At 44.4% G+C, this 26,921-nt stretch overlaps 2 protein-coding genes and 1 pseudogene across 3 annotated transcripts; 1 reads left to right on the plus strand and 2 right to left on the minus strand.

Annotated features, from left to right (window-relative positions):
• Positions 1 to 1,624: 1,624 nt before the first annotated feature.
• LOC101780123 lies at positions 1,625 to 10,734 on the minus strand (annotated as a pseudogene).
• Positions 10,735 to 11,092: 358 nt separating this feature from the next.
• On the minus strand, positions 11,093 to 13,459 carry LOC101767968 (isoflavone 3'-hydroxylase). The gene is made up of 2 exons (XM_004962956.3): positions 12,467 to 13,459; positions 11,093 to 11,983 (listed from the first exon to the last, which is right to left on the minus strand). The coding sequence occupies exons 1-2, from the start codon at positions 13,427 to 13,429 to the stop codon at positions 11,360 to 11,362; spliced, it is 1,587 nt and encodes a 528-aa protein (XP_004963013.1). The 5' UTR covers positions 13,430 to 13,459; the 3' UTR covers positions 11,093 to 11,359.
• A 4,017-nt stretch (positions 13,460 to 17,476) lies between these two features.
• On the plus strand, positions 17,477 to 23,356 carry LOC101768369 (CSC1-like protein HYP1). 2 transcript variants are annotated; one of them, XM_004962957.2, is made up of 10 exons: positions 17,480 to 17,881; positions 17,980 to 18,135; positions 18,750 to 18,813; positions 19,081 to 19,290; positions 20,107 to 20,292; positions 20,424 to 20,722; positions 20,815 to 21,091; positions 21,468 to 21,740; positions 22,514 to 22,747; positions 22,905 to 23,356. In XM_004962957.2, the coding sequence occupies exons 1-10, from the start codon at positions 17,646 to 17,648 to the stop codon at positions 23,058 to 23,060; spliced, it is 2,091 nt and encodes a 696-aa protein (XP_004963014.1). In that variant the 5' UTR covers positions 17,480 to 17,645; the 3' UTR covers positions 23,061 to 23,356. The 2 variants fall into 2 exon arrangements, with proteins under 2 accessions (XP_004963015.1, XP_004963014.1); XM_004962958.3 differs by lacking the exon at positions 22,905 to 23,356 and having other exon boundaries at positions 17,477 to 17,881; positions 22,484 to 22,610.
• Positions 23,357 to 26,921: the final 3,565 nt, after the last annotated feature.

The following is a 26,921-nucleotide window of genomic DNA, read 5'->3' on the forward strand; positions in this document are numbered from 1 at the left end:
CGAACAGGCCGCGGTACCGTGCGCTCGTGCTCCTCTACTTGTAGCGCTCGCGCGGCCAGCCGGTACCGCAGCGCACCGTTTGGAGGCGCTGCAGGTCCGTTTGCCATTCAGCGGTGCAGATAGCCTAAGGCGGCACTGAACTCTGAACTCGGTTCACTGGGCGTGTGAATTTTCCACTTTGTTCTGTTGTTCTGAATTTCAGCCCCAAGGGTACAATAACATTTTCAGCCCTAACTTCACACCGTGAACTGGACTTGACAGAGAAGGGGCAACTTCAGCCATCAGATTCAAAAAATGAGGGCAACCACGCAAAGATGAGAAAACGAGGGCAAACAAGCAGAATAGTAATTATATTTCAACCTTTTCTTTGGGACTCCTCAACTTTTTTACGCGATCTTTTCATCCCTTCTAGGCACTGTACCCACCTCCAAATGAGCAGCTTCCATATTTCAAGGATAATCACTCTCTGTCGAATGTTTTTGGCTGATTGGAAAATATTGAGCAGTATCAAACATCTATAACTTCTCTTGCAGTATTGTGGTATGTAGTCTCCAGATGGACAACAAATCATAAAGGCCTGCCCCCGACTATTTATTTTATTTATCTTACAATGTAAAAATGATGGGCGGCCTAGTCCGACTTAGGTCTAAATTTTGTGTTGTTATCCGACGGATTTAATTTCGTACCATCATTGAATGAAATATAACTAATTTTTGTCTTCTTGTCGGATGAAATATGGTTTTTGTCCACCTCGCCAGACAAAAATGTTGAGTAGATGACATAGGCATATTTTTTTTGTAACATTATGATTTCAGTATTTACTTATGTAAATGATGTATTAATTAGTTTTTTTAAAAAAAACCCATCGGTTTGGTGCCAAAATTGCGACGTAGGGCCCACGAGGACGACCAGAGCAAACATTCGATGTAACTCATTGCATTGATTTGAGGGAACTCGGTGCCACGAGTGCATGCATATGGATCCAGAGACCAGAACACAGAGTCCAACGATGCGGTACCGTATGTGGGTGGATATGGTAATGTGTCTGGTTTCTGTTGTCACTTTTTCAGTTTTATTTAATGGTGAATCTCATGAGAAGTTTAACCCGTTTTATTTATCTCTCCCTACCTATGTTGGCAGCGCAAGGGCATTTCGTGCCTGTTAAAATCACTAGGTGTTAAGTGGCTCCATGAGTTCCAATAATGCATGATATGTGGTACAAATTGACTGGAGGGGATGGGTAAATGGTTTATTATTTTGCATCTCAAACATGAAATATATATATATTTTCTCTCAAACTGTGAGTCTGTTTTCAATTCTGTTTGAACCACCATGTTATTTAGAATAAATGCAACAAGATGAGATTTGATATGTGCATGTTTTACTTATTTTTTATTTAAAAATTCAACATTTAGAATATACTACTTTTAACATTTGAATGTACATGTTCAACATTTGTTATATGATGCTTCAACATTTTCTCATTGGAATTGGTGAATAGGTTATGCAAAATATTGAGTTTAATTTTTTGAATGTCAAATGCATGACAAATCTGAAATAAAATAAAGTGTAGATAATGCATCACTAATGCACGATTAAGAAACAAAAGCAAAAAAAAAAGGTGGGACCAAAACTTGACGCGCCGAACCAGCTTTGTCCTATGCATGGGACAACGTGGTGGGGGAAAAAAGGGGGAAAATAGTTGGGGTGATGAGTGGTTGGAAAGTGTTGGAAAGGGAAGAAAATGATGTTCTAGAAAATGACTGCCATTTTCCGCTGTTTCTCTCACCGATTTTTCCCCCCCTGCCCACCCACTGTACCCGCCCGAAAAATCAGCGTCGCGATTCCTCCTTTGGTGTGGCAGATCAGCGGTGTTTCAGATCAGTCTAATTATCCAATTCTGTTTACTCTTGACCTCATCGTGTTGAAGCAGAGAGCATGCTCCTGACAAACTTCCGGGTCCGACGCACTGCCGACAAAGGCGTCGCCATCGGCATCGTCAATCCGACACCTTCATCCATGTCGACGCCACTACGACCTTCACCAACACCCCACTCGAAACACTGCACGAGCGCCGCCAATGTCAAGCTAACAAGACGCATAGCCAGCCCTTCGCCGGGGCACCGCCTCCGTCCAAGCCCAAACGGCAGCATTTGCACGGTGACCGCGCCCACCGTGTCGGCGTGCAAGAACCGCTCCGGCCTGAACTCCTCGGGCGCGTCCCAGAGCTTGGGATCCCGGTGGATCGCCCAAGCGTTCACAAGGATCATCGTGCCACGCCGGACGGCGAAGCCGCCGACGGTGCAGTCCTCCATGGCCTCGTGTGCCGGGATGACCGGGGCGACAGGGCATAGTCGGAGGGTCTCCTTGACTACGCATTGTAGGTATGGGAGGTTCGTCATGTCCGACTCCTCCACTAGTCGTGCGGTGCCGACATTGGCATCTAGCTCGGCTCTCACCTTTTGCATTGCTTCTGGGTTTGTCAGCAGCAACGCCATTGCCCATTCCGTGGTCAGCGCCGGCGTGTCGGTGCCGGCGGTAAGTAGTATCTGCAGATGCATCGGTATAGAGATTGCAACCATGTTACAATGGGCCGAACACCATGTTGGTGAGCAAAAACAAACTGATTGGCGGGAGAGAGATCAAACTACTCACCAAGACAATGCCTTTGATGACGGTGTCAGTGTAGTAATCGGGATCGATTTCTTGCAGCGACGGAGTTCGTCTATGATGCTTTTCTTCTCTGCGTCTCGTACGTTACCGCCATCGCGCCGTCGCCGTTGGTCGTTGACGAGGCCGCCGACGAACGCGTCGCGTCTCGCGTGAAGACGCAACAGCGCCGCGTCGACGCCGCGCAGGCGGTCCACCCACCGCAGCGCCGGGAAGAAGTCGCCGACGCTGGGCGCGCCGCTCACCGCGAACGTCTCCTCGACGATCTCCTGGAACCTGCGCACGTCGGCGCGGCGAGCGCGGTCCCCGGTGACCGCGCACAGCATGACGTTGAGCACCAGCTCGAAGAGCCTGGGCCGGAGGGTCACCGCGGCGCCCGCGGCGGCGCCGCCGTGGAGGAGGCTCTCGACGAGCGCGGCGACCTCGGCATGGCGGTCGGCGGCGCGCGCGGCGAGGCGGGGCGCCGAGAACATCTCGACGGCGAGGAGCCGGCGGACGGCGCGCCATTTCCGTGCCCGCGCCCACGGCGGGACCAGGTTGCAGTAGCGGCGATCGTGAAGACGGCGATGGCAAGGAGAAACAGGAGAACGTCGCTGCTCGCCACGCCCATTGCCGCTGCGTCCATGGCTGGCAACCACGCACGCTGGTCGAGGCTGGCCGTCCGAGTGTTGCGGCGTTAGCTGGGGAACAGAGATCTTATCTAGAGAGTTGCCATTCCTTTTTTTTTTTGGAAAAGGATCGAGAGGTTGACCACGATTCCGTGGGGGAGGAAGCGTTTGCACGCGTACGGACTCTTCCAAGAGTCCAAGACGCCATTAGCTAGGCTGCAGCTTCGATGCGAACGGGTAGCTGCGGTGGCTGATGCCGGGCCATTTCTTCATATATCGTTGACATTGAGCTCTGGTTTTCTTACACGTGCAGTTGATCTATTGATGGATCAGTTGATTTGCGAACACTGCTGAGATCGATCGACTGCTTTTTTTTCTCCATTGCGCCAAGCTGGCTGACTTTTCTTTCCTCTAGAGGATCTAAGGATTGCGACAGCTAGAAGATGCGACCAGTGATCGTTAGTTCAATGATGGGCCAGGAGCCAAGGATGGGCTGGGCACAGGAACGTGGATCACAGCTGTTTTTGTCCTTCTAATATTTTCTATTAATTAATATGACAAAAATAGGTGCTTCTTTTGAAAATTTTCAAAAATAGGCCTGAGAGGTGATCTATATTTATTTGGCCTGTTCGCTTCAGCTTATTCAACTGGCTTATCAGCTGAAGCGAACAGCCCAATTGCCACGTCAAAATGCATTTTATATATCTTTTTGCTCATTGAAAAGGCGACATGCCATCCGTCTCGAGTGATATTTAAATGGAAAAAGCTATTGCCGTGCAGGATCGCGCCAGCGCATGAGCGTGCGACTTGCGCACGACCTGCTGCGGCCTGTGGGCTGCTACAGCCCATGCTTTTTTCTTTTTTGTTTCACTTTAAATAATGCGATAACTTTCTAATGGAGTGTCCATTTTCAATTTCATTTTCACCACAGCATTTCTTGTGATGAGATCTACAAAACAGACCTATGATGCATATATTTTAGAGTACCTTTTTATGTACTAGCAAATTATATTGAATGTAGTGTAGTTATTTATGTATGTAGCAACTTATGTGTAAAACTCTTAGCAACCACATTTATCTCTACATAAGTTGATATCAAGCATACTACATAAGTTCTCATATTGCTTCACCCGAGTTGTTACAATCCTTTGCACAATATGACACATTTATCTCAATATAAATTTGTTACTAGACAATAGACATACAATATAAATCGCTACGCTATCTCTGTATAAGTTTGATACATTGCCTACACATAAGATGTTACATTGTATCTAAAAAGTTATCTCTTAGTTTGTATATTAAGGTTCACACATAATTGTTGCACAATTTGTATATAAGTAGCTACTATGCACTATATGTTGCCTGGTGGCTAGATGCTAGTTTAATTTTTTTGATGATAGGGGACTAAAGTTCTCGCATAACCAACGCATTAGTAGGAGAAAATCCCTTGTTCTCATCATAGAAAGGTACTCCATTTTTGTTATTTCTTATAACTCAGATTAATGCTTTACTATTAGGTCTTATCATGGACTGATGATTACAAGATTATGTAACAGACACAAGGAGATACCTCGTCTATGTCATCTCATGTGTGCCGGTCTGAAGCGCCCCGGTACTAATGTTCCATCCATGCTGGCCCGGTAGTCGATGCGGTCAACACCACCACAGATTCAAAATATTCATGCCTGTGGTTATTTTGGCCCAACATGGATAGTTTCTGTACCACCCTTAATGAAGGTCGTCACATGTAAACTTGTTACTTGTATCGGCTTTAGATGGCACCGACATGAGTTAATCCTTTCACACAAAGAGAGGTGAAGCACAAACACATGTTATTGTTGGAAAGACGTGTGTTAACGCTCATTAATGAAATATTTTTACCCATGTTTATCTTCAATAATGCTATGAAATCAATATCATCATTACTGATCATGTTCAATAATAATGAGCCATTAAAGGATGTTCTATTTTTGCATGAAATTGGACTATTTTAGAGCATAAATGGATGAGGCCCAGGACCAATAATTCACACGAAGAAGACGACGGTCAGAGGACTCAAAAAGGACCTAGGGCGATCGACCCAATGGGCCCAAGCCAATCAGCCTAGGGCCTCCTAGAGCCCATTCAGATCAGCTTCCATGAACCTTCCTCCAAGATGACTTAAGGGCTAAGTTTGTAAAAATAAGGCAAGATGGTCTTAGGATCAAGATGAAGCGAGCAGAAGATTTGGAAGGTTATCAAGAACCATTCTTATCCCAAGGATATCGATGAGTTAGGTCCACACACTAGTGAAAAGAAGACTCCAAAAATTTAGAAGAGACTTGTGGATGAAGGGAGGTGCAGGAGACCAAAAGGATTGGCCCAGCCGATCAGCCTGGGCCATTACTCGCCCCCTCAACTTCCTATTTCAACCACGACCTCCCCATGTTGGGATACGAGGTAGGCTACACTAGCGCAAATCAAAATTTCTACCGCGTATAACCAGGAAGAACTGCCGTATAAGGATCACGGGATTACCACTCGACGCACTACTGGTGCGGAAGATGTAGATTTGCGTCGGTGCAGTGAAGACGATCACGTAGTCGTACGTAGTCGATCAACGTAGTCGTACGTAGTCGATCACGTCCAGCAGCTCCTCAACAGCTCGTCCACGTGCAGCAAGATCGCCTCCGGTACCGCGGCTCGTCGTCGGCTCGTCGTGGCTCGTCGGCGGCTCGTCCAAGTGCTGCAGGCGCAACACCTCCAAGGTATCCACACGTGCAGGGAGGAAGCGTCGCAAGCCGGATTGCTAGATCCGCGAGTTGCAACAGGCGAGGGCGTGGGAGGCGCGGCAGGTGTGTTTCGCCAAAAAGGTGTGAACCCTAGGGCGCCCCCACCCCTCTATTTATAGAGGTTCCTGATGGGCCTCTGGATCCGAGGCCCATTAGTACTCCTAAACCTAATCCAACTCGGATCAGATCCGAATTGGGCTTCCAGCCCCTTAAGTGTGTGACCCTATGGGTTCGGATACGTATAGACATGGCCCGAGTACTCCTACTCGGCCCAATAGTCGGTAGCGGCCTCTAGCAAGACGTGCCAACTCCTATACGCACACGAAGATCATATCAGATGAACCATCACAACATAATATACATGCTATTCCCTTTGCCTCACAATATTTGGTCTAGCTTCAAGCCGACCGCTCTTTCTCGATCCTGTGATTCGGAATCCCTTTGTAGGTTAACTCTTAACCGTACGTAGCATGGCCATGCATTTTCGGATCCGATCACTCGAGGGGCCCAGAGATATCACTCTCAATCAGAGAGGGGCAAATCCCATCTTGATTGACCATGTCTCATAGCATGCTTCTTGACAAACCCGAAAGCTACCTTTATAACTACCATGTTACGGCGTAGCGTTTGATAACCCCTAAGTAAGTCGATCCACATCTAGAATATATGCGACAATCTCAGGTCTAAGGACAAAGCGTATATGTTGTTTAAAGAGAGAACTACTTCTCGTGTTGGGTCAGTCCTAACACATGTCTCCACATGTGTCCACATTATTAGTTCAACATCTCCATGTCCATGACTTGTGAAACATAGTCATCAACTAATACATGTGCTAGTCTAATATTCATGTGTGTCCTCACATGAACTCCGACTAGGGACAACTTTAGAATAACCATACAAGTAAAGAGTTTCACATACAATTCACATAATTGCAAATCAATTCAAGTAGCCTTTAATGGATATTCAATGAACACAATATACAAATCATGGATACAAATGGAATATCATCATCTCTATGATTGCCTCTAGGGCATACCTCCAACACCCCAAGGTATAAATACCCTCATTCTCATCTACACGAGGCATCTATTCATCAACGTGCAACAAAGAAGCATAGGAGCCTGAGGGACACCCTTCTTGTAGAGCCAAGGGCCGTGCAATTGTCTAGAGGATTAGCTTAGGCTAAGACCTAGCCGACGTGGTGAACCTATGAGGAAGAACCACGTCGGAATTCTAGAGCTAGGATCAATAGATCAAGGTTGGATCCATGTGGTGGTCTGGTGACGTACAATCATTCATGGTGAACTAATAGATGTGTTCTAATTCTTTAGTGATCCATATGCCTTCTTTGATGATTTCATGCTTTCTCGAATGTGCTTATTTCAATCTATAATTGATAATAGATTGCTTAGGATGCTCTTGTAGTCATGGAAACTAGATTTGCATGCCTAATCTATCGAGTAGTATGATGTGTACCTTATGTTCATGCTCTTAGATTTCTGATATATATGCTGAATGGTACGATTATGATAGGGTCTGTTACCTAGTAGGGTAAGGGTCTTCGGGAGTCACACCGTGTGTGGTGATTTAAAAAAGTTTTGGATGAGAATCGTGTCTAGCTTTGCTATATTAATTGCTAATTACAACTTATATATACATAGTTTAGGTTACATTAGATTATTGGTTATCTCTTACTCATGTCTATTATCTATCTATATCCATGCTCATGGCTAGATTAGATCTCAATCTCTTGAACCTGAATCATGTTGCTCGATGTTTAGTTGAAATAGATCTTATTTATAAGTTCTACGAATTGATAAACCTTGAAGGAATACTCTAAGTGAAGAGCTACAACTGATCGTGCGCGTGCGTTTCAAGCTGACACGCTAACTGCCGCCCAACAACGTGCAATCATGAGAATCCCAAGCGTGCATGTCTAATTAACTCCGTGCACATCGCACAAGTATCCTCGATGTGCACAAAGTTGAAACACAAGTATACAAAATGCGGCATATATATTGAACGACATTAGACGTGAGAGCATGCAGATTGTCGAGAGCGCAGAGCCAATAGCAAAGACGAGAGTAGATGTGAGAGCAGGAGAGACTAGAGGCGAGACCAGCGCAGACTAGAGGTTAGAGCAGATCGATTGATGGTGCGACCGGTTGGTCCTGAAGCAACTTGGCATCTTCAACGACAACTAAATAACCAATAGGCAATGCTCATGGTGAATATTTGCATTGTATATGATGGCGGTAACCAAGAGCATTGTACCTGCTCCAAGCCAGTGAGGACATTGCCGCCTGCCAGCCTCGTTGTCGCCGGCCAGCGATGACATTGTATATGACGGCGGTAACCAGGAGTTTGAATGGAGCAGAATAGAACAGAGTCACGACAGAGTGGTTGTGCTGAGTTCATGCAAAGAAAACATACTCCCTCCGTATACAAATTTGAAGTCGTTCTGGGCAACGCTTCATTGATGCGAAAGGAAGTCGTTCTGGCTTGAGGGACCGGTTTTTGACACGTTTGCCCCTAGCAAAATACCCTACACGCAAGCCTCAAGTCCCACCCACCTGACCAATCCAGCTACAAATTGTTCTCGTCTAGGAGTCACCCACAGACGTATTTAATAAGGGCAAACATGAAAAAAATATCACTTACTTAATGACTCCTTGGTAAGCATAATCATGTCCTAAACGACTTTTATTTCCTATATGGAGGGAGTATATTGGAGTACTATCGGCCTACCTATGGATACATGATTGCACTGCACCTCATGCTACCTCAATTTTCAAATGTATGAAGTTTGTAACATTGACAGTTGATTTGAGTAATCGCTATCTCATTAGACTTGTTGTGAAATGTACTATCACAATATAGTAATTTATTATCGTGTTTGTATAAGAAATTATGATTAATTAGAAAGTTACATAGTACTTAAGACCGTGTTGATGTCTAGAACAGTATGCATTTACAATTAAATGGAGTACTTACTGTTCTAGTAATTGACAACAGCTAGTGCGATCATATGAACTGTCCAAATGGCAAAAGCTCATGCCAGTAAAGTACTATACTACCGCTTCTAAACTTTCCTAAAAAACAAGGTCAGTTTCAAACTTTTCTCGTCAAAAAGAAGCCTCGGTTTCAATCTTTCATTGCAAAAAAAAGAAGCCAGTTTCAAACTTTTCTTTTGAGACCAAATCAGTTTCGGACTTCGTGCGAACGACACGGACTACCCAGTGCGGTACTCATGGGCACACATGTGCTGCATTTCGCGCTGATGACGTCCATGCATCCGTCCATGTTGACTCATCAGGCACACGGAGCGGATAACCACGTCGTCGAGCGGCTCTGGCGACCGCTCCTCCTGCTGCTGCCGGAGCAGGTCACCGAGCACCGTCCTTGCAGTCTCCTTGGCGTCGTCGGCGCCGCCGCGGGGGTGACGCCGCCTGTAGTGGTCGAGGATGCTCTGGCCGAAGTCTCGGCGTGCCTTGGCGAGCCCGGCGAGCCTCCTCCTCGTCCTCCCGAAGTCAAAGCAGCCGGAGCAGCGGCAGCGAGTCGTGCCAGTTCGCCGCCCTCGCAGCCGCCAGCCCGCCTCCGTCATCGCCTTGAACCGGAGCACCTGCTCCTCCGGCATGCGCTGCCCGGCGACCATGGCCATGATCACGTTGGCCACGAACTGGTACGCCGTCGCCCTCACGGCGACCTCGCCGGGCCCGGCGCGCCGGAGCCTGGCCGCCATGGCGCGCGCCCCAGCGTCGCGCGCTGCGGCGGCGGCGGCGAGGCCGTGCGCGCAGAGCGCGTGCATGGTGGCGAGCCGGCGGAGCTGGCTCCAGAGCGGGCCGTAGTCGCACATGGCGATGGCGGGGCAGTTCTGGGTGAGCAGTCGCCGCGACACGAGGCCCGGGCGGTTCGCCAGAGCGACGTCGTGGGCGGTGAAGCACTCGCCGGCGACGGCCGGGGAGGTGACGAGGAGGACCGGCTTGGAGCCAAACCAGAGGTGGAGGAGGCCGGCACCGACACCGCCGTACACTATGGAATGTACCTTTCGTCAACTCCTTTAGTACCGGGTCCAAATTTGGACTCTCGGAGGCCACCGGGTGGACTTCTCGGTACTAAAGCTATCCCCGCGCGCTCCCACATGCATCCCTTCCTATCTCTCTCTATCCCCTTCTCTCAGCAGAGCACCGCAGCGTCCGCTCCTTCTTCCTCTCCTCTCCTCTCTCAGCGCGGGCGATGGGAGTGGCGGAGCGGAGATGGACGGGCGAAGGGGCGGCGGGGCACAGGTGGAGAGCCGGGGGGTGCGGGCAAGGATTTTTTTAATTTTTAAATACCCTTTAATACCGGTTATCTCAACCGGCACTAAATGGCTCCCCTTTAATACTGAATTCTCAGTACTGGTTGCGGAACTGGTATTAAAGAGGGTTCCCAACCTGTACTAATTAATGATGTTTTTCTTAGTAGTGGTAGCGGGTGGCTAGCATGGCGAGGCAGCGGTGCAGCAGCTTCTTGAGGAGGTGGAGGTGGCCAAAGACTGGGAGCGCCGACGGGCTAGGGATGCGCCAGCCGTGGCTATTAGTGGGCTCGTGAGGTGAAGCCGCCGAGAGCAGGTGGGCGAGTAGCCATGTGAAGGGTAGAAGAAGAGAGGCTAAGAGCAAGGGCTGTGAGACTGAGATCTCCATGGTGATTATCAGGTGTACGTTCCGGTGATGCATGGAATTCTTGGCAGCCTATTTGGTCTTTATGCAGGACACCATTGACATGGCGTAATTCCAACTAATAATGATGGCGGGAATTTATAATATTATACTGAAGTTACCATGAAAAGGAACCTTGGGTGATGGTTAACCATCAGGGGAAGAATTTTTAATAATATGCATGGTAATACTCTTAAAAGAAATTTTTGGCGTCCACAATGAATGGTTATAATTCCGCGGACCATGAGTTTTCTGTTTGTGGATCAAAGAGAGTCATGCATGCTGGACATGTTTTTAAACGTAATATTGGAAATTTAGCAATGAAATGGACAGTTTATCATTGGCTTAATATTGCAATATATATACATGAGCATCATAAGTCATAAACCCCAATTTGAACCCTTGTATCTACAAATACTCCCTCCACCCTTTCTTGCCCGATCCTAAACACCATTTATTTAGGAGCGGAGGGAGTATATTATAAAGTATGTTCATCAGGCCAAGAATTTGATGAAATTACACATCCAATCTGACAATTAGACGCATGTGACTTATGAAAACATGCACATGAAATGGTCTTGGAGATGAACAGAACTACTCTAGTTTATTCCTAGAGACTCCTGAGCAGCGTCTCCATCTCCGCACGTGGTTGGCACAAAGCAACAAGAGGCACAGCCATGGGCATGGTAAGACCAGACCCCTCACTCAAGTCCACCTCCTCTCCAACACAACTCCACTCAAAGCATTGTAGCATTACCCCCAGTGCCATCCCAACCGTCCTCAATGCGAGACCCTCGCCTGGGCACTTTCGCCGCCCCAACCCAAACGGCATCATGAACCTACCACCATCTCCATCCACTTCATCCGCATCCATGAACCTCTCCGGCATGAACTTCTCCGGGTCCTCCCACATCGTAGGATCCCTCTGCATGGAGTACACGTCGACTAGCACCATTGCCCCACGCGCGACGGTGTGGCCAGCGATCACACAGTCGCGTGACGCTTCGTGAGGAACATGGTTTGGGGTCAGTGGTTTCAACCGGAGGGTCTCGAGGATGATGCATCGCAGGTAGGGGAGTCTGGCGAGGTCGGATTCGTTCATCAGTTGGGATGTGCCAACGACGGAGTGGATCTCGGTGGTTGCCTTCTTGAGCACACCCAGGTTGCTGAGCAGAAGAGCCATTGCCCACTCAACTGTGCTGGAGGACGTGTCGGTCCCTGCTTGTAGCAAGCTCTGTGCATGAACATATACATGTCGCAAAAATATTATTATTTGACAAATCAAATTAAACATCTGCAACAACAAAAAATAGTGATCAGGGTGGTTAGTTGTACTGAACTCTTGAGATTTTAAATCAGGTGTTGGAGTATGATTGACACTAGCACATGGCTTAACAAATAGCTAGTGCAAACATATGAACTGTCCATATATTGCCAAAAGTTCATACGTACTAGCAAAGTACCAAAACCGCCCAAGTCAGTTTTAAACTTAGCAGCACAAGCACTTAATAAACTTTGAATTATTGTCAATTTATCACTAATATAATGATCGTCAGCTTGCTAATGGAAGCAAGCCAGCGCGGGACCACATCGGCCACATTTCCCGGCTAAGATATCCATGCGTGCATGTTCCGGCAGTACCGTCCGATCTTTGCATCAACGGCCAGAACGACGCTTGCAGGTTGGTGTGCGTACGAGCTACAGCGAGTTGACTCACCAGGCAGACGCTACGGATGACCACGTCGTCGAGCGGCTCCCGCGACCCCTCTTGCTGCTGCCTGAGCAGGTCGCCGATCACCGTCCTCGGTGTCTCCAGCTCGGAGGCGAAACGAGGGTGGCGCCGCCGGTAGTCGTCGATGAGGCTCTGGCCGAACCTGTGGCGCGCCTTGGCGATCGCGGCGAGCCTCTTCGCCGTCCTCCCGAAGTCCAGAAGCCGCAGCGCCGGCAGGAAGTCGTGCCGGTTCGCCGCCCCCGCCGCCGCGAACGCCGCCTCCGTCATCTCCTTGAACCGCCGCACCTGCTCCTCCGTCATGTGCTCCCCGGCGACCACGTCCATGATGACGTCGACCACGAACTCGTACGCCGCCGCCTTCACGGGGACGGGGACCGCCGCCACCCCGGCCCCGGCGGCGCGCCGCCAGAGACTCGCCGCCATGGCGCGTGCCCCGGCGTCGCGCACGGCGGCGGTGGCGGCGAGGCGGTGCGCGCACAGCGCGTGCACGGTGGCGAGGCGCCGGAGCTGGCGCCACAGCGGGCCGTAGTTGCACATGGCGATGGCGGGGCAGTCCTCGGTGAGCAGTCGCCGCGACGCGAGCCCCGGGCGGTCCGCGAGCGCGACGTCGTGCGCGGTGAAGCACTCGCCGGCGACGGCCGGGGAGGTGACGAGGACGACCGGCTTGGAGCCGAACTTTAGTAGGAGGAGGCCGGCGCCGGCGTCGTCCCCGCCGTAGCGCTTGGCGAGGGCGGCGAGCGAGTGATGGAGCGGCTTCTTCAGCAGGTGGAGGTGGCCGACGACGGGGAGCGCCGGCGGGCTAGGGATACTACGCCGGCCTTGGCCGCCGGCGTTGTTCTTGCGGTGTGAGGCCGAGAGCAAGCGCGAGAGTAGCCATGTGAGGAGCGGAAGAAGAGATGCCAAGAGGAAGGGTTTTGAGATCATCTCCATAGTTTTGGTCAGGTGCATGCTCTGATGCTCGGAGACTCGGAGTTCACTGATCACAGCCCTCCTGGTGTATTTGTAGATGAACATTGACTTTATGAGATGGGATCTATGTGTACCCAAATAACTAATTAATGTTTTGGATTTACTATATAATTATATACCAGTGGTGGTTACGCATTCGGAGATACGTCGAGATACAGGTAGATTATAAATACACATTTTATAATAAAAGTTGTTTGCTTATATTTTGTCAAGCTAGTCAACTTCATTCGGTCAATGTAGAAAGTAAAACTGACTTTGGTGTGCCTGAATAACTCTAGCACACATCTATTAAAATATTCGTCGCTGTTGATTTTTCGTGCAATGTTTGACCATTCATCTTATTCAAAAATTTATTATAAATATATAGAAAGATAAGTCATATTTAAAATACTTACCATGATGGTAATGTAAACCACAAACAAAAATGATACTTACATAACTTTTTAAATAAGACGAATGGTCAAACGTTGTGATAAAAAGTCAATAGCGATAAATATTTTGATACGAATGTAGTACATATTAAGAGGGTTAAGAGGGTAAAACATTTCGTTATGAGACAAGTGTATAACATAACATGTGTAAAACTTTATAGTTTTACTAAATTATTTTCTCGTTCCAAGATAAATGAATATCGAAATTGTCGATTCCATCTCTTCTCCAAATTCACCCTCTACCTTAAAACTTCCTGCTCTGGCACTGGAAAGTGGATCAATACCTACGAGCGTTTTAGCCCGTCTGGTGGATGACAATTCACATCACACGTGAACGAAGACGCAGCACTACTGTTGATTGTGGGTTAAAGGCAATTTCATAACGCAGATCAGCGACTACTCCTAAACGTGGATCATGGACAACAAAGCGCTGGATGCAGATCTCACATTTAGTGGCAATAGAAATGTGTGACAGAGGGTGGAAAAGAAGAGAAGACTCAAGACAACAGGTAGGTCTCAGGTCTCCCAGGCCCGACTAGCTCTTTCCCATTTGGTAAGGTGAGTGACGGGAGCGGCTCGCGTTGTTTCTCGGGTTTAGAAGATCGCCGGGAAGAAACATGCAGGCTAACAAGCACATATAATTTAGAATTATTTACTTTTAAATATTTCTATACGATACGATGAACATGAAGATAATTTGATTAAAATTTAGATGCTTACTTTAGATTAATTTCAATAACAACATGCGTTAATTTAGATACAAATTTAGAAATACACTTAAGTTATTTTTTTATAATAACATGTATGGATAATTTAAAAAACCATTATGTGTTACTATAAAATATTTTTTTATAATGCAGAGGTGGCAATTTAGATATCGGTTTAGGGTTTATTATATTTTCTAAAAAATTACCCACTTGTACCATTATAAAAATTACCTACATGTACCATTAGAATATTTCATAATAGCGGTGGGTGATTTTTTTAGAAAATATAATAGACTAATGACTAATGATTATTAGAGTCTACACGACTGATGTCCATATATTTTTGAATTTGTGAGAAATTTCTAGCACGTCTTGTGAAAATTAATTTGCGGTCTCTAATTTGAAAAAATAAAGGCACATAGCTTACTATCAAAATTGTTACCTTGAGCTCCCTCTCATTTGTTAAATATACTAACACAATACTTATATAATTATTATCTTCAACCGATTGCGATAGAATTTAGTTAGTAATTACTCAACAATATTTTCCTTAATAAAACCCGGGATAACGCCGTCATTAGAAATAAATCTGTTGGTTCTCTACACTTATACACCCCTATCATATTGACATCATCATCAACCCATTCATTCAACCATAAATACCCCAGTGATGCTTCCGTGAAAAGCATATTATAGAGGAAAGAAGGAATAGCCGATTTCTTATATTGATAATAATCAATTGGTTCTAAAAGGAAGTTGTCTTTTACAAGCAATTCCCTTTGCAAACCCTCCATCCTGAAAGGGAGTACACCTCTTACCCTCCATTCATCGTTATAGATAGACTCAATTGCAGATATAAGCATCAGTTTATTGCCGTCATTACATGACGTCTTTAATGGACGTGTTTTACTTGTTGAAAATAGCCGATAAGGCTGATAAATAGTTGTTGTTCTAATAACTAACCCCATCATTATATCTGTATACATCATAATACCCCTCCTACGGGATTTGGTACTATTCCCTTTAGGCCTAGGGCCGCCTTGCCCACCCCATCAAGGATGTCAGACGATTGAAAGATGTTAGAGGATTGAAACTCATACGTGAGTGCCTCACGGAACTTAATGATATGATGACCTTCTATATTATCCTTTAGTTGAAGTGCTGTTACCAATTCCTGTATGGAGTCTGGTACCACACTAGTACATTTAGAACATTTTTTCACTTTGCATTGCATGTATGCTGAATTTATTTAATGGAATCTAAATTTGAGCTATATTTTAACACGAAAATCTATATTCTCGTCACTCTATATATTTATAAATGGCGACACACCATGTGTATATACCTTAATTACTATTTTCTATATTAGTAGTGTAAGAATAGATAATTTAAAATCGTATATTGATGTACTTTTGGGTATATTTTTAATAAAACTGATTTGGATTCAAATTTTCAATAACCACATATGTGGGTGCTTTAGATAAAAAAATTTATAATGTTAGTGGTGGGCAATTTAGATGTAAATTTGAGGGGTTATTTTAAATTATTTTTATTATAGCATAGGTGGGTAATTTAGATGAAGATTTGGGGGTTACTTTAGTTTATTTTATATAATAGTGGAGGTGGGTAATTTAGATATAGATTTAGGGAGTTACTTTAGACTATTTTCATAATGACATAGTGGGTAATTTTTTGGAAAATATAATAGATCCAATGGTTATGATGATTGAGCCTAGCAAATTGATGTTTAGATGTTTTGCTTTTTTGAAAGAATTTATAGGATTTCTAGTGTCCACCTAGGATTCATAGGTAACTTCATGTGGATGTTTCAAAAGAAGTCTCCAATTAGTAATATTAAGATTAAGATGTGGTGCCACTTGATGGTAGCTGTTAACTTTTCTTGTAATGGAACATGTGCTTTTGTGTTCAAATCCTCAACTTTGTACGGATGCCCATGTTATTTTAAATTTATTTTAGGAATCACCTATACTATTCTTTTAATGATATATTAGGGGCTGTTTGGCAATAGGGTGTTAAAATTTAACACCAGTCACATCGGATGTTTGGATGCTAATTAGGAGTATTAAATATAGACTAATTATAAAACTAATTGCACAGGTGGAGTGTAATTCGCGAGACGAATCTATTAATCCTAATTATTCCATGATTTGACAACGTGGTGCTACAGTAATCATTTGCTAATAATGGATTAATTAGACTTAATAGATTCGTCTCACGAATTAGCACAGGGTTCTGCAATTAGTTTTATAATTAGCTCATGTTTAGTTCTCCTAATTAGCATCCGAACATTTGATGTGACATTGTTAAAGTTTAGCATCTCGTACGCAAACACCCCATAGTATATCCTGTCAACGATGCCTCTTCGGTGATGACTTTGTTAATCTCAAGATCTATCAGTTTAGTCGTAGCTGTTTTGCAGTTTTGCAGTTATGCGGAGGGACTTGGGCAGTTGGGCCAATGTCACGTGGGCCAGTTCACAAGCAGGCCCGCGTGCTAGTAAAACAGCTGCGACTGACTGCAGGCCCGTCCATTTCCCTGGCACACAGGCCTGATAAGTGCCGTGGGAGGCCTGATGGCGAGATGTGCTTTGAAGACGAGGAAAAAAAAGGACGATTTTTTAATAAAACGGAGAAACCAAATTGAAAACTGGTGAAGTCGATTGATGAGATACACTGCTCGTACGGGGATTACCAGCCAATGACGCACACGTATGTACACGTCACGGGAAGCGGGGCCCGCAACAACCCACGCGTCCCCGCTTCCCGATAAACCCACGCCGACCAAAAACGTCACGCCCGCTTGCCACGTGTCTCACTGACATGGTGGACCCACTTCCTATATCCCCCGCCTTCAGCAACCTCTTCGGATCGCGATCTCCTCTTGCCTCGTGGCGTGCGCCGCGGCAGCCGTAAAGCGAGAGAGCCTCCCACTCCCACTGACCACCGGGCCCCACCTCGCCGGAGGAATCTAACTCTCCCCGGGCCCGGGAACCTTCGGGGCGCCTCCGCCGCCGGTGCCGTCGCTGCCCGGGGCGCGATGATCCTCTCGGCGCTCGCCACGTCGGTGGGGCTGAACCTGGCCCTCACCGTGCTCCTCGCCGCGGCGTACACGCTGCTCCGCGGCAGGCCGCCGTACGCCGAGGTCTACGCCCCGCGCCGGCCCTACGCGCCGCTCGAGCCCTGGCTCCCCGCGGCGTGGCGCCGCTCCGAGGACGACATCCACGCCGCCGCGGGGCTCGACGGCGTCGTCTTCATCCGTATTTTCGTCTTCAGGTCGGCCCCCCAAAACCCCATACTACTCCCCTTCGGTGCTCTTCCTCCTCCCCAGCTCAATGGAGCGCGCGCGTGCGTTCTGGGAATGGATTGTGCAGCATCAGGGTCTTCGCAGCGGCGGCGGTGCTGGGGGTCGGGGTGCTGCTGCCTGTCAACTTCCTCGGGGACCAGCTGCGGGAGATCGACTTCTCCGACCTGCCCTACAAGTCCATCGATCTCTTCAGCGTCTCCAACGTCCAGGACGGCTCAAAAAAGTGAGGAATGCGGACTTTCTCTTGCTTAATTTGATGCAAATTGGGGGTTTGTTAGAGGTGTTCGGTCTTTTGGTTAGTGTTCCGGGGTAATTATACCACTTCAACTCAGCTGGTTGATTAGCTCCCTAATGTGCTGTTTAGTAAGCTTATTTGGGGTTGTTTTTGGCTCACTTGGTGTTAGGACTCGGGAGTTCCTCTCGGTTCTGTGGCGTTTTAGCTTCATGGAAATGGAATGCTTCCTTGTGCTTGTGTTCAGTTCAGTTATTGGATTACGGAGCTCAATTTGATAGCAAGTTTACTTTGTCCCCACTGGGTGCCTAGGTTTCATAGGAACAATGCAAAATGGTCTTGAAATGTCTCATCTGATGATAAATTATTTTTAGTTGCTTGTTTAATTAAAAAAAAATCTGGAGCCAATGCCACCATCTGCTAGCTTCTCATAGGCAAGGAATGTGGATCTAAAGATCAGAAATAAGGTTTTAGGAATCTTTACAATCTGGTGTGATGACATGCAACGGTTCCATTGAGTCCATAGTGTCTGCTTAATGTTTAGTGCTCCATGCTTAGCATTTGTTCAACCAAGAATATATGTTTTACAAATTATTGGTTGCCAGGTTGTGGCTACACTTTTCAGCTGTGTATATTATGACAGCAATTACATGCTACCTACTGTATCATGTGAGTAATTCAACCTTTTGCTTTCCTTTCATTACCTAGTTTCTCAATATTTGCTAGACATTTTGCATGCATCATTTTCCTCAGAAGGATACGCACCTACTACTCTATACGATACGAGTATCAGTACAGTTTATCACAGATCATTGACCTCTTTATGATTAATGCCTACTTGTTTGGTCTGGATCCTCTTAACTATTTTTTCTGTAAAAATTCTTATGCTCACTAGTTTCATATGTTTTTGTTAACGTTTTTCATGTTGTTTTGCAGGAGTACAAATATATCTCTTGCAAGAGGCTAGAGTATTTTATGACTTCAAAGCCATTACCTCAGCATTTCACAGTTCTTGTCCGTGCTATTCCAGTATCTGATGGTGTTTCAGTGAGTGATGCAGTTGATAAGTTTTTTAGAGAGTATCATTCATCCACCTACCTGTCACACACAGTTGTTCATCAAACTGGCAAACTTCGTCGTCTTCTTGTAAGATTCAATATTTTTGTTACTTTATATGTATTGTTTTATTATGAATAGATGTCACTACCCTTCACTTCACCAATGGTTCTAAATACTTATATTGGTGTCTGTTGATTGATGTATTCTGTATTTCTCATGGGTTGTTCAGCGATATATTGCATGAGAGAAACTCTTGTATCAGGTGTACTAGACATGCATTTGTTTTGGTTTTATTCAGTCTCTAATTCCTGACTTCATTCACTAGTTCGATTTCTTTTGTTTCTTATAACATAGCAATGCAGCATAGTTAAAGTTGCCATTTTGTTTTCGTCATGATGTCTTATCAGTGTTAAATATATGTGTTATTCAAATTATTGAGACATAAATCCGAAGCTTACTTTACAACAATCTTCTTTTATAGTGTTCTTGTGACAAATATCTTGGACAAAGTATATGTACTGATTTGTCCCAAAGGATACTGGGCGTCTTCCCCTTCAAATAATATCATCGGACAGTGTGTTAGGTTGGAGAAGTGTTCTCTAGAGGAATGATAAGATGGTGGGAGAAAGAATATAGTTCATTCCACGAACTTTTTGTCATATCACTGTCATCCTTATTTGGTGCATTGTTTTTTCCGTCACCTTTTTAGCATTTTCATTTACATCCTGTATGCTTCTGTAATGGCTGCTTGTTTGCTTTGCTACATGGTAGACACTAAGTCATTCCATTTCTACTTTGCTTTGAGAGATCAGCTTTACAATTTCTTCAATCTGATTATCTGAATTCAAAAACAGAGGTAGTACCTGGTTTGACTCACTTATGGCTGGTTGCATTTCTGTCCAGAATGATGCTGAGAATATCTGTACAAAGCTTACCAACTTAAAATATGTCCATCGGTCTTCTGGTGACGCTCCAAGAAAATTCCTTGGATTATTTGGCAGAAATGATCTTCTTGGACAATACCAGAAAAGGCTGGAGGATGTAGAGGAGAATGTTAGGTTGGAACAATCAGATGCTACTAGGAGACAGGTTCAGTTTTGTATTTATTTGGTATTGCAAGAATTAGCTAGATTTGCTTTTTCTTACCTTGATATTTGTTTCTGAGGGTCATGGTATTCAATCACACTCTGATCGATAGTTATTGTATCATATCTCTTCAGGAAATTCCTGCTGCCTTTGTTTCATTCAGATCTCGATATGGTGCTGCAAATGCAATTTACATTAGGCAGTCAGACAATCCAACTGAGTGGCAAACTGAGCATGCTCCTGATCCTCATGATGTTTATTGGCCTTTCTTTTCTACATCCTTCATGGAAAGATGGATCGCCAAGTTTGTAGTTTTTGTAGCTTCAATTCTCCTTATACTTGTCTTTCTCCTAGTTGTGGCATTTGTTCAAGGACTCACCTATTTGGAACAACTAAAGCAATGGCTGCCTTTCCTGAGGAACATACTGGAAATGTCAGTTCCATCATTGTTCTGTGTCTCGTTTCAAATGCTTTGTTGCACTACAGGTGGCCTCACTAACTCGATATTATTTTTTGTCCTTGCAGAGCTGTTGTGAGTCAACTGGTTACAGGATATCTTCCCAGTGTCATTCTTCTCTTTATTTCGTCTTATGTGCCCTCAATAATGAAGCTATTTTCGACCATGCAAGGATTTGTTTCTGTTAGTGGGATTGAGCGAAGCGCTTGCAATAAGATGCTTCGGTTTACAATATGGACTGTGTTCTTTGCCAACGTTCTCACTGGTACAGCCTTAAGTAAAGCCGAGATTTTCCTTAATCCAAAGGAAATACCTTCAAAACTTGCAGTTCTTGTACCAGCACAGGTTGCTCATGCTTTCCTTGTTTTATGTAATGAACCATCATATGGCACATGTTTGATTCTTTTTTTTTTTCAGTGTTACTTGAGAAAGTTATTACAAATATTTCTGGAACATATTCTTCCTTTTATGCTTCATATGTCATTGGCATCTTATTTCCTGTGGACATGATACGCTTTTGTTGATATAATATCTGTGTTTTCTAAGATAATAGCCTTAGTAACCAGCATATAAGATTTAACCTAGCCTATGTAATTATATCTGTGTAGGCATATTTAAACTGTGAATCCATCAATGTGAAACACACTTATCAGTTCTTTAGTATGGTAGTCTATATCAATTGTACACTTTAAACAAAATTGGTTTTGTGTTTGCTGTGTAGGCCTCTTTCTTTATTGCATATGTGGTGACATCATGGACAAGCATAACATCTGAACTCACTCAAACCGCTGCCCTTTTCTGTCATCTGTTGGGAAAGTGTGCAAAGTGCTGCAGGAGGGATGACTCCAAAGCTCCATCAATGCCTTATCACAGTGAAATTCCGCGGATTCTCTTGTTTGGACTTCTTGGACTCACATATTTTATTGTAGCCCCCCTTATCCTCCCATTTGTATTGGTCTACTTCTGCCTTGGCTACTTCATATTTCGTAATCAGGTGAGACCATTGCAGCTTATTTTCTGAGTTTCTTAATAAGCATTTTCGTAAATCTTCAACATATGTCATGCAACCTGCATTAAATTTGAGAAGTCAGTAACATCTAGTTGAGTTTGAATAGGATTTGGATTTAGTTCTTCTGGATTAATATGACTAGTTAGCTACTTATAACATGAGATGCTTCTGAAATCCTTATAATGTTGGTGTAAGGCATAGAGTGACTAGCTTCTCAGGATGTGTAGCACATAGTGACAGTGTTATCTCCTGAAAGTAAAAAGGTGACCTAAACTATTTCGTGATGAACCTAAATACTTAATAACACATTTTTTTCATGCGAGGGGCATGTTTTGAAGCTTTTAGGGGTGGCACTTCAGATAACTTTTTGGTTGACTTGATGGTAGCAAGTTTTTGAGTGCCAATGCTTGCCTGGATAGTTAAAACAGGGGATCTGTGGGATCTTTTTAATTATTGTTTGATGCTTGGTTGGTTAGTATTATGAGATTGCAAGTAACTAGACATAGTTATTTCAAAATATTAAATGAAATGCATGCATTCGAGGTCTCTATGAGTGGTATACTCTTTACTGGATAAATACAGTCTTCAATTTACAATTTCAAATGCTCTTCTCACAATGTAAATGATAGCAGTATATGATGTGTTTTTACAAACACTTCAGCTCTGTTTTGCCAGTTATTTTAACTAGATTTTTGCAATCTGCACGTGTTTGACTTTGTGTGATGTAGAATCTGTAACTTCAAATGGTACAAATGCAGCTTTTTAATGTATATGCGCCCAAGTATGATACTGGAGGAAAATTTTGGCCAATCGTTCACAACACAACTATATTTACTTTGGTGGTTATGCATATACTTGCTATTGGAGTATTTGGGATAAAGAAGCTCCCCCTCGCATCAAGCTTGTTGTTGCCTCTTCCGGTGCTGACCTTTCTGTTCAACGAATTCTGCCGGAACAGATTTTTGCCTATCTTTGAAGCATACTCTACTGAGGTACCATTTCCTGTTTGTTTACTCTTTAACAACACTGATACTTTTTGGAGCTGTTTACTATTAACTAGTGACTAATGGCTATTATCTCACTCTGCTGTCGTCACTCCTGTGACTATATCGTGACAACGTCTTGACATTTCACCTTTTGTACATGCAGTCTTTGATAAAGAAGGATAGAGAAGAACAGAACAAACCAGAGATGCCTGAATTCTTCAGCAATCTTGTAACAGCATACCGTGACCCAGCATTGAAACCTACCCAACGCTCTTCGAACTCGGATGAACGTACTGCGCCGCTCTTGGCCACCATGTAGCCCCAGATTGGTTGTAGATGACAGCTGGCCCCCATGGTGTGAATTTTCGTTTGGACTTGATGATCAGATACAGAGTGGTACAGGTGTACTTGTTTGTTACACTAGAGCAGAGCTTTTGACATGGATGGTTGTAACTCGTAATTGTTGTCTGTTGTGCAATATTTTTCTTCCTTTTCGGTGAGGAGATTGTTGTACATATTTGTACATGGTATTTTGTGCTTACTTCTCAGAGATGAATAATGCATTGCTCCTTTACTGATGTGTTGGCAATACGAACTTCATATGTACTGGGTTTATGGATGGTACCCTCAAGTTTTTAAATTATTACATTCATTTCTAATTCCAGTTAACTGCTAGTGCATATGAACATTGCTTTGCTTTCACATAGTGTAGCCTATGAGATTGTTTGCCACTTGGAGCACCTGTGATGCGGACCACTTATCTGCCTATAGTTTTCTTTAGGCTCTACTTGCCATTCATTTGGTTATTACTCTGATTCTCTATCACCATATGGCTGTCGATATCAAAGAGTTGTGTGTTCAAAGATCTCAACCAGTGTGGAATTGATCATCATGTGGAAGCCCGTACTGTGCTGTTACCTGATTATATGTATGCTGAGATCATTTGACGCGCTAGTTACACTGACTCTGAAAGTGTCTTCCCGTTGGTTTTGTTTATTCCCCTTGGTCCTCAGATGTGATCCGGCAAAGATCTGGTTGCATGGCTCGAGCCTCTGAGAATGATAGCAGGTGATGTCAGAAAGACCTTATTCATCAGCAAGGAAATTACAGATCTATCAACTGTAGAACAACATGATACATGTAAACATTGCTAAGAGCCGAAAGCATTTTCAAAGGTGTGTCCCGTGTACGCGTGACTGCCAATTGGAGCTAACACGAAAATTTATCAGGTAGTGGAACATGTTACTTCTTGTGGTGGTGTTATCCATCCTTTGCCAACATTCATGCGCCATTTGGCTTCCATGTTATCTGCATGCATAGAAATATAGAAGCTTGCTGACCCTAATTTGGCAAGTGGAAATCCATGTTAGTGTAAGATATCAAGTATGTATCAACTATATTGTGCCATTTGTCTTCCTTGTTCTTAGGCAATCTTTTAATTGTTAACTTTGAGGGGAAACTAGAAATCCTAATGCATTATGATACGTCGGTGATATTTTTCTGCCAACTTATATAGAGAGTATAGACCATCATTCCACTTGATATCTCTGTTAATAATTTATCACTACATGCTTGATTCCAAGTCACTGCCATTTACCCATTAAAACTTGTACACATTTTCTGACACATTCTTGGTCATGGTCATAAAGCATGAAAAGGCATTGTGATGTAAACCTGAATGGAATGTTTGGGTGTTGGATGTCCTTTTCTCATCTGTATGTTCTTGGCCAAGATCCAGGGGCCCTTCCACTTTGGAGTCGTTGCAAGCTTGACCTTGTCACACCCTATGGTCACTAGCATGACTTGACTAGGACGACCCAAAAGATGGGGAGCTAAAAAGGATCTTAACCTTTCTAACTCTGCAAGTTAACCCAAAAGTATACTTATGTGGTTTTGTCACAAGATATGATTAATTGCAAACTAGGCCAAGTGGTTTGAAAGACATTGGTTTGTTGAGGAATTGTAATTCAGTTTAAATTTGAACTAAACCTTGAAGGTTCTGACTTCTGAGTAACAGCTGCCCTCTCCAAATATATCCTCATAATCAAATTTCAATTGTTCTAAGAGATAGAAAGATAGCAGATCAATCAGCTGATGTTCAATAACTCAAACCGTGCTGCTGCTGACATGAATACAAGATTGCACGAGGACAACCACAAATGCACGAAATGGCAGGGTATAAATAAACACAACATGAATGCATATGTGATAGAGACATCAAGGTATAGTATATACTGCAGAGATACTTTAGATTGCAATATCTTTCCAATAGAAAATGAAGACTAAGTAAGAAGCAATGTTTAGTCGAGAGGAGAGGACGTGTAAAGCAGCATTGGGTACACCGTCATCGTCATGCATGACAAACACAAACGTAGGAGGAGAAAACGAGCTACAGCTAACAATCGGTTAACGCCGGTTTAGTCAGGGGATTAAGAAAGCAGTGTAGCCCATGGTTTTCAACCGATAGTTTGCCAATTTCGTCGCAGTTCTTGTCCCCAAGCACTGGTTACCATCATAGTTACTATTAGACACGCCTCGGGAACAGCGACAAAGTTTTGGCTTTGCAGTTCCAACTTTGATCATGGCTATTTTTACTGACGTATGAGCACGGTCAATTCCAAAACCGGCGGTGAAAATGCCTTCAAAATCACCCGGACTTATGTTTCTTTGCTAGTGTTTAGAGTTCGCCTGAAAAAAAGAAGTAATAGACTGAGACAAGTTGTGTCACACCCTGGTGAGTTGGTTTCTGATGCCCACGGTTCACAAATTGTTAGTATATGCATAGCCCATAGTTCATCAACCTAAAAGCTTTCATTACACGTAGGACATGAGCTAATCACCAAAAGGTGATATATGGACATCAAGGACTGGGTCAAATGCAGAAGCGTATGTAAGCTGCAGATGTCTCTTTCAACGCCTTTTCCGTTCTTTGTCCCACATCTTGGTACTATAATAGAAAAATAATGATATCAAATTATAGTACGTTGAAAATCATCACCTAAGCTACGCTTAAGACCATAAGATGATTCCCACCAAGATGATTACATGGTAGCTATTTCTAGTGAAAAGGCCACAAAACAGCGATCCAAATGTTGTGGCCTTTGTTTCATGTTTTGGGCGATACAATCCTATTGGTACCCAAGGATTAGATTCTCCTTATCATCAGCAATTTTTTTTGCCGATACCTCCTTATCTTCAAGATCAACATCTCAATTTTCTACGTCCGCGATAAACCGCCAATGTTACATAGTAAATATAAATGCCGGATTTTTTACACTACCACAGTGGCACAGTCTCGTTCATGTAATATCCACCTGTCAATGACTAGGCCAACACAACCAAACCCTCCTCCTTACCCAGCAAAGATCACTTCACTAGTAAAAGATAGAATTAAACAACAACAATAACAAATCATCAATGGTTTAACAAAACATCCAATCCCTCTCACTAGATCTCCTTGTCTCCCTCCATAATCCATATGTTGAGCACCAAAACTACACAATGCTATAATTAGGGTTGAAAACGGTTAGGATATATCTCGTTCCGTTCTATCCCGTTTTCTACATTTTACCAACTCGTTTTCTTATTTTCGAACAAATTCGGATTCGGTACGAAATATGGGATGACAAATACGAAATTAGGACGAACACGGTTTAGCTGTTATCCTATTCGTTTACATTTTTCCCGCTTTTGGTCGGGATATCCTGTTTTTCCCTATTCGGTATATCCTATTTTTCTACATTGAAACTGAATCATGCCGATGCTGACCTCTGTGCTTGCTCGGCCACTCGCAGCGCCACTGCTCGGCCTCCTGCTCGCACGCGCCAACCTGCGTCGTTGACTCGTTGCCCTCCTGTGCGCCTTCTTATCTCCTTGCATTGTGGCTGGCCTGTGCCAGCAGCCTAGCGCATTCCTGCTCGCACCATGGGGGAACAACTAGTAGCTAGCTGTGGTTTGTGGATGGCTGGAGGCTGCAGCTAGACGAGGGGGTGGCGGCTAGATGGATCTGGACAAAGGCGTGGAGGCTAGTGAGAGCTCAAGGGTGCGGATCGAGGAATCAACGAGTGGCGGCGGCAGCCTCTCGCATGAGCATGACGCAGAGCTTGGTCTTGGGCAACTCAGGTAGGATTGGAGAAATTGTGGGGATGACCAGATACAAGGAGATTATTGTAGAAGTTTG

Source organism: Setaria italica, chromosome III (genome assembly GCF_000263155.2).
Source record: "Setaria italica strain Yugu1 chromosome III, Setaria_italica_v2.0, whole genome shotgun sequence".
NCBI lineage: Eukaryota > Viridiplantae > Streptophyta > Magnoliopsida > Poales > Poaceae > Setaria > Setaria italica.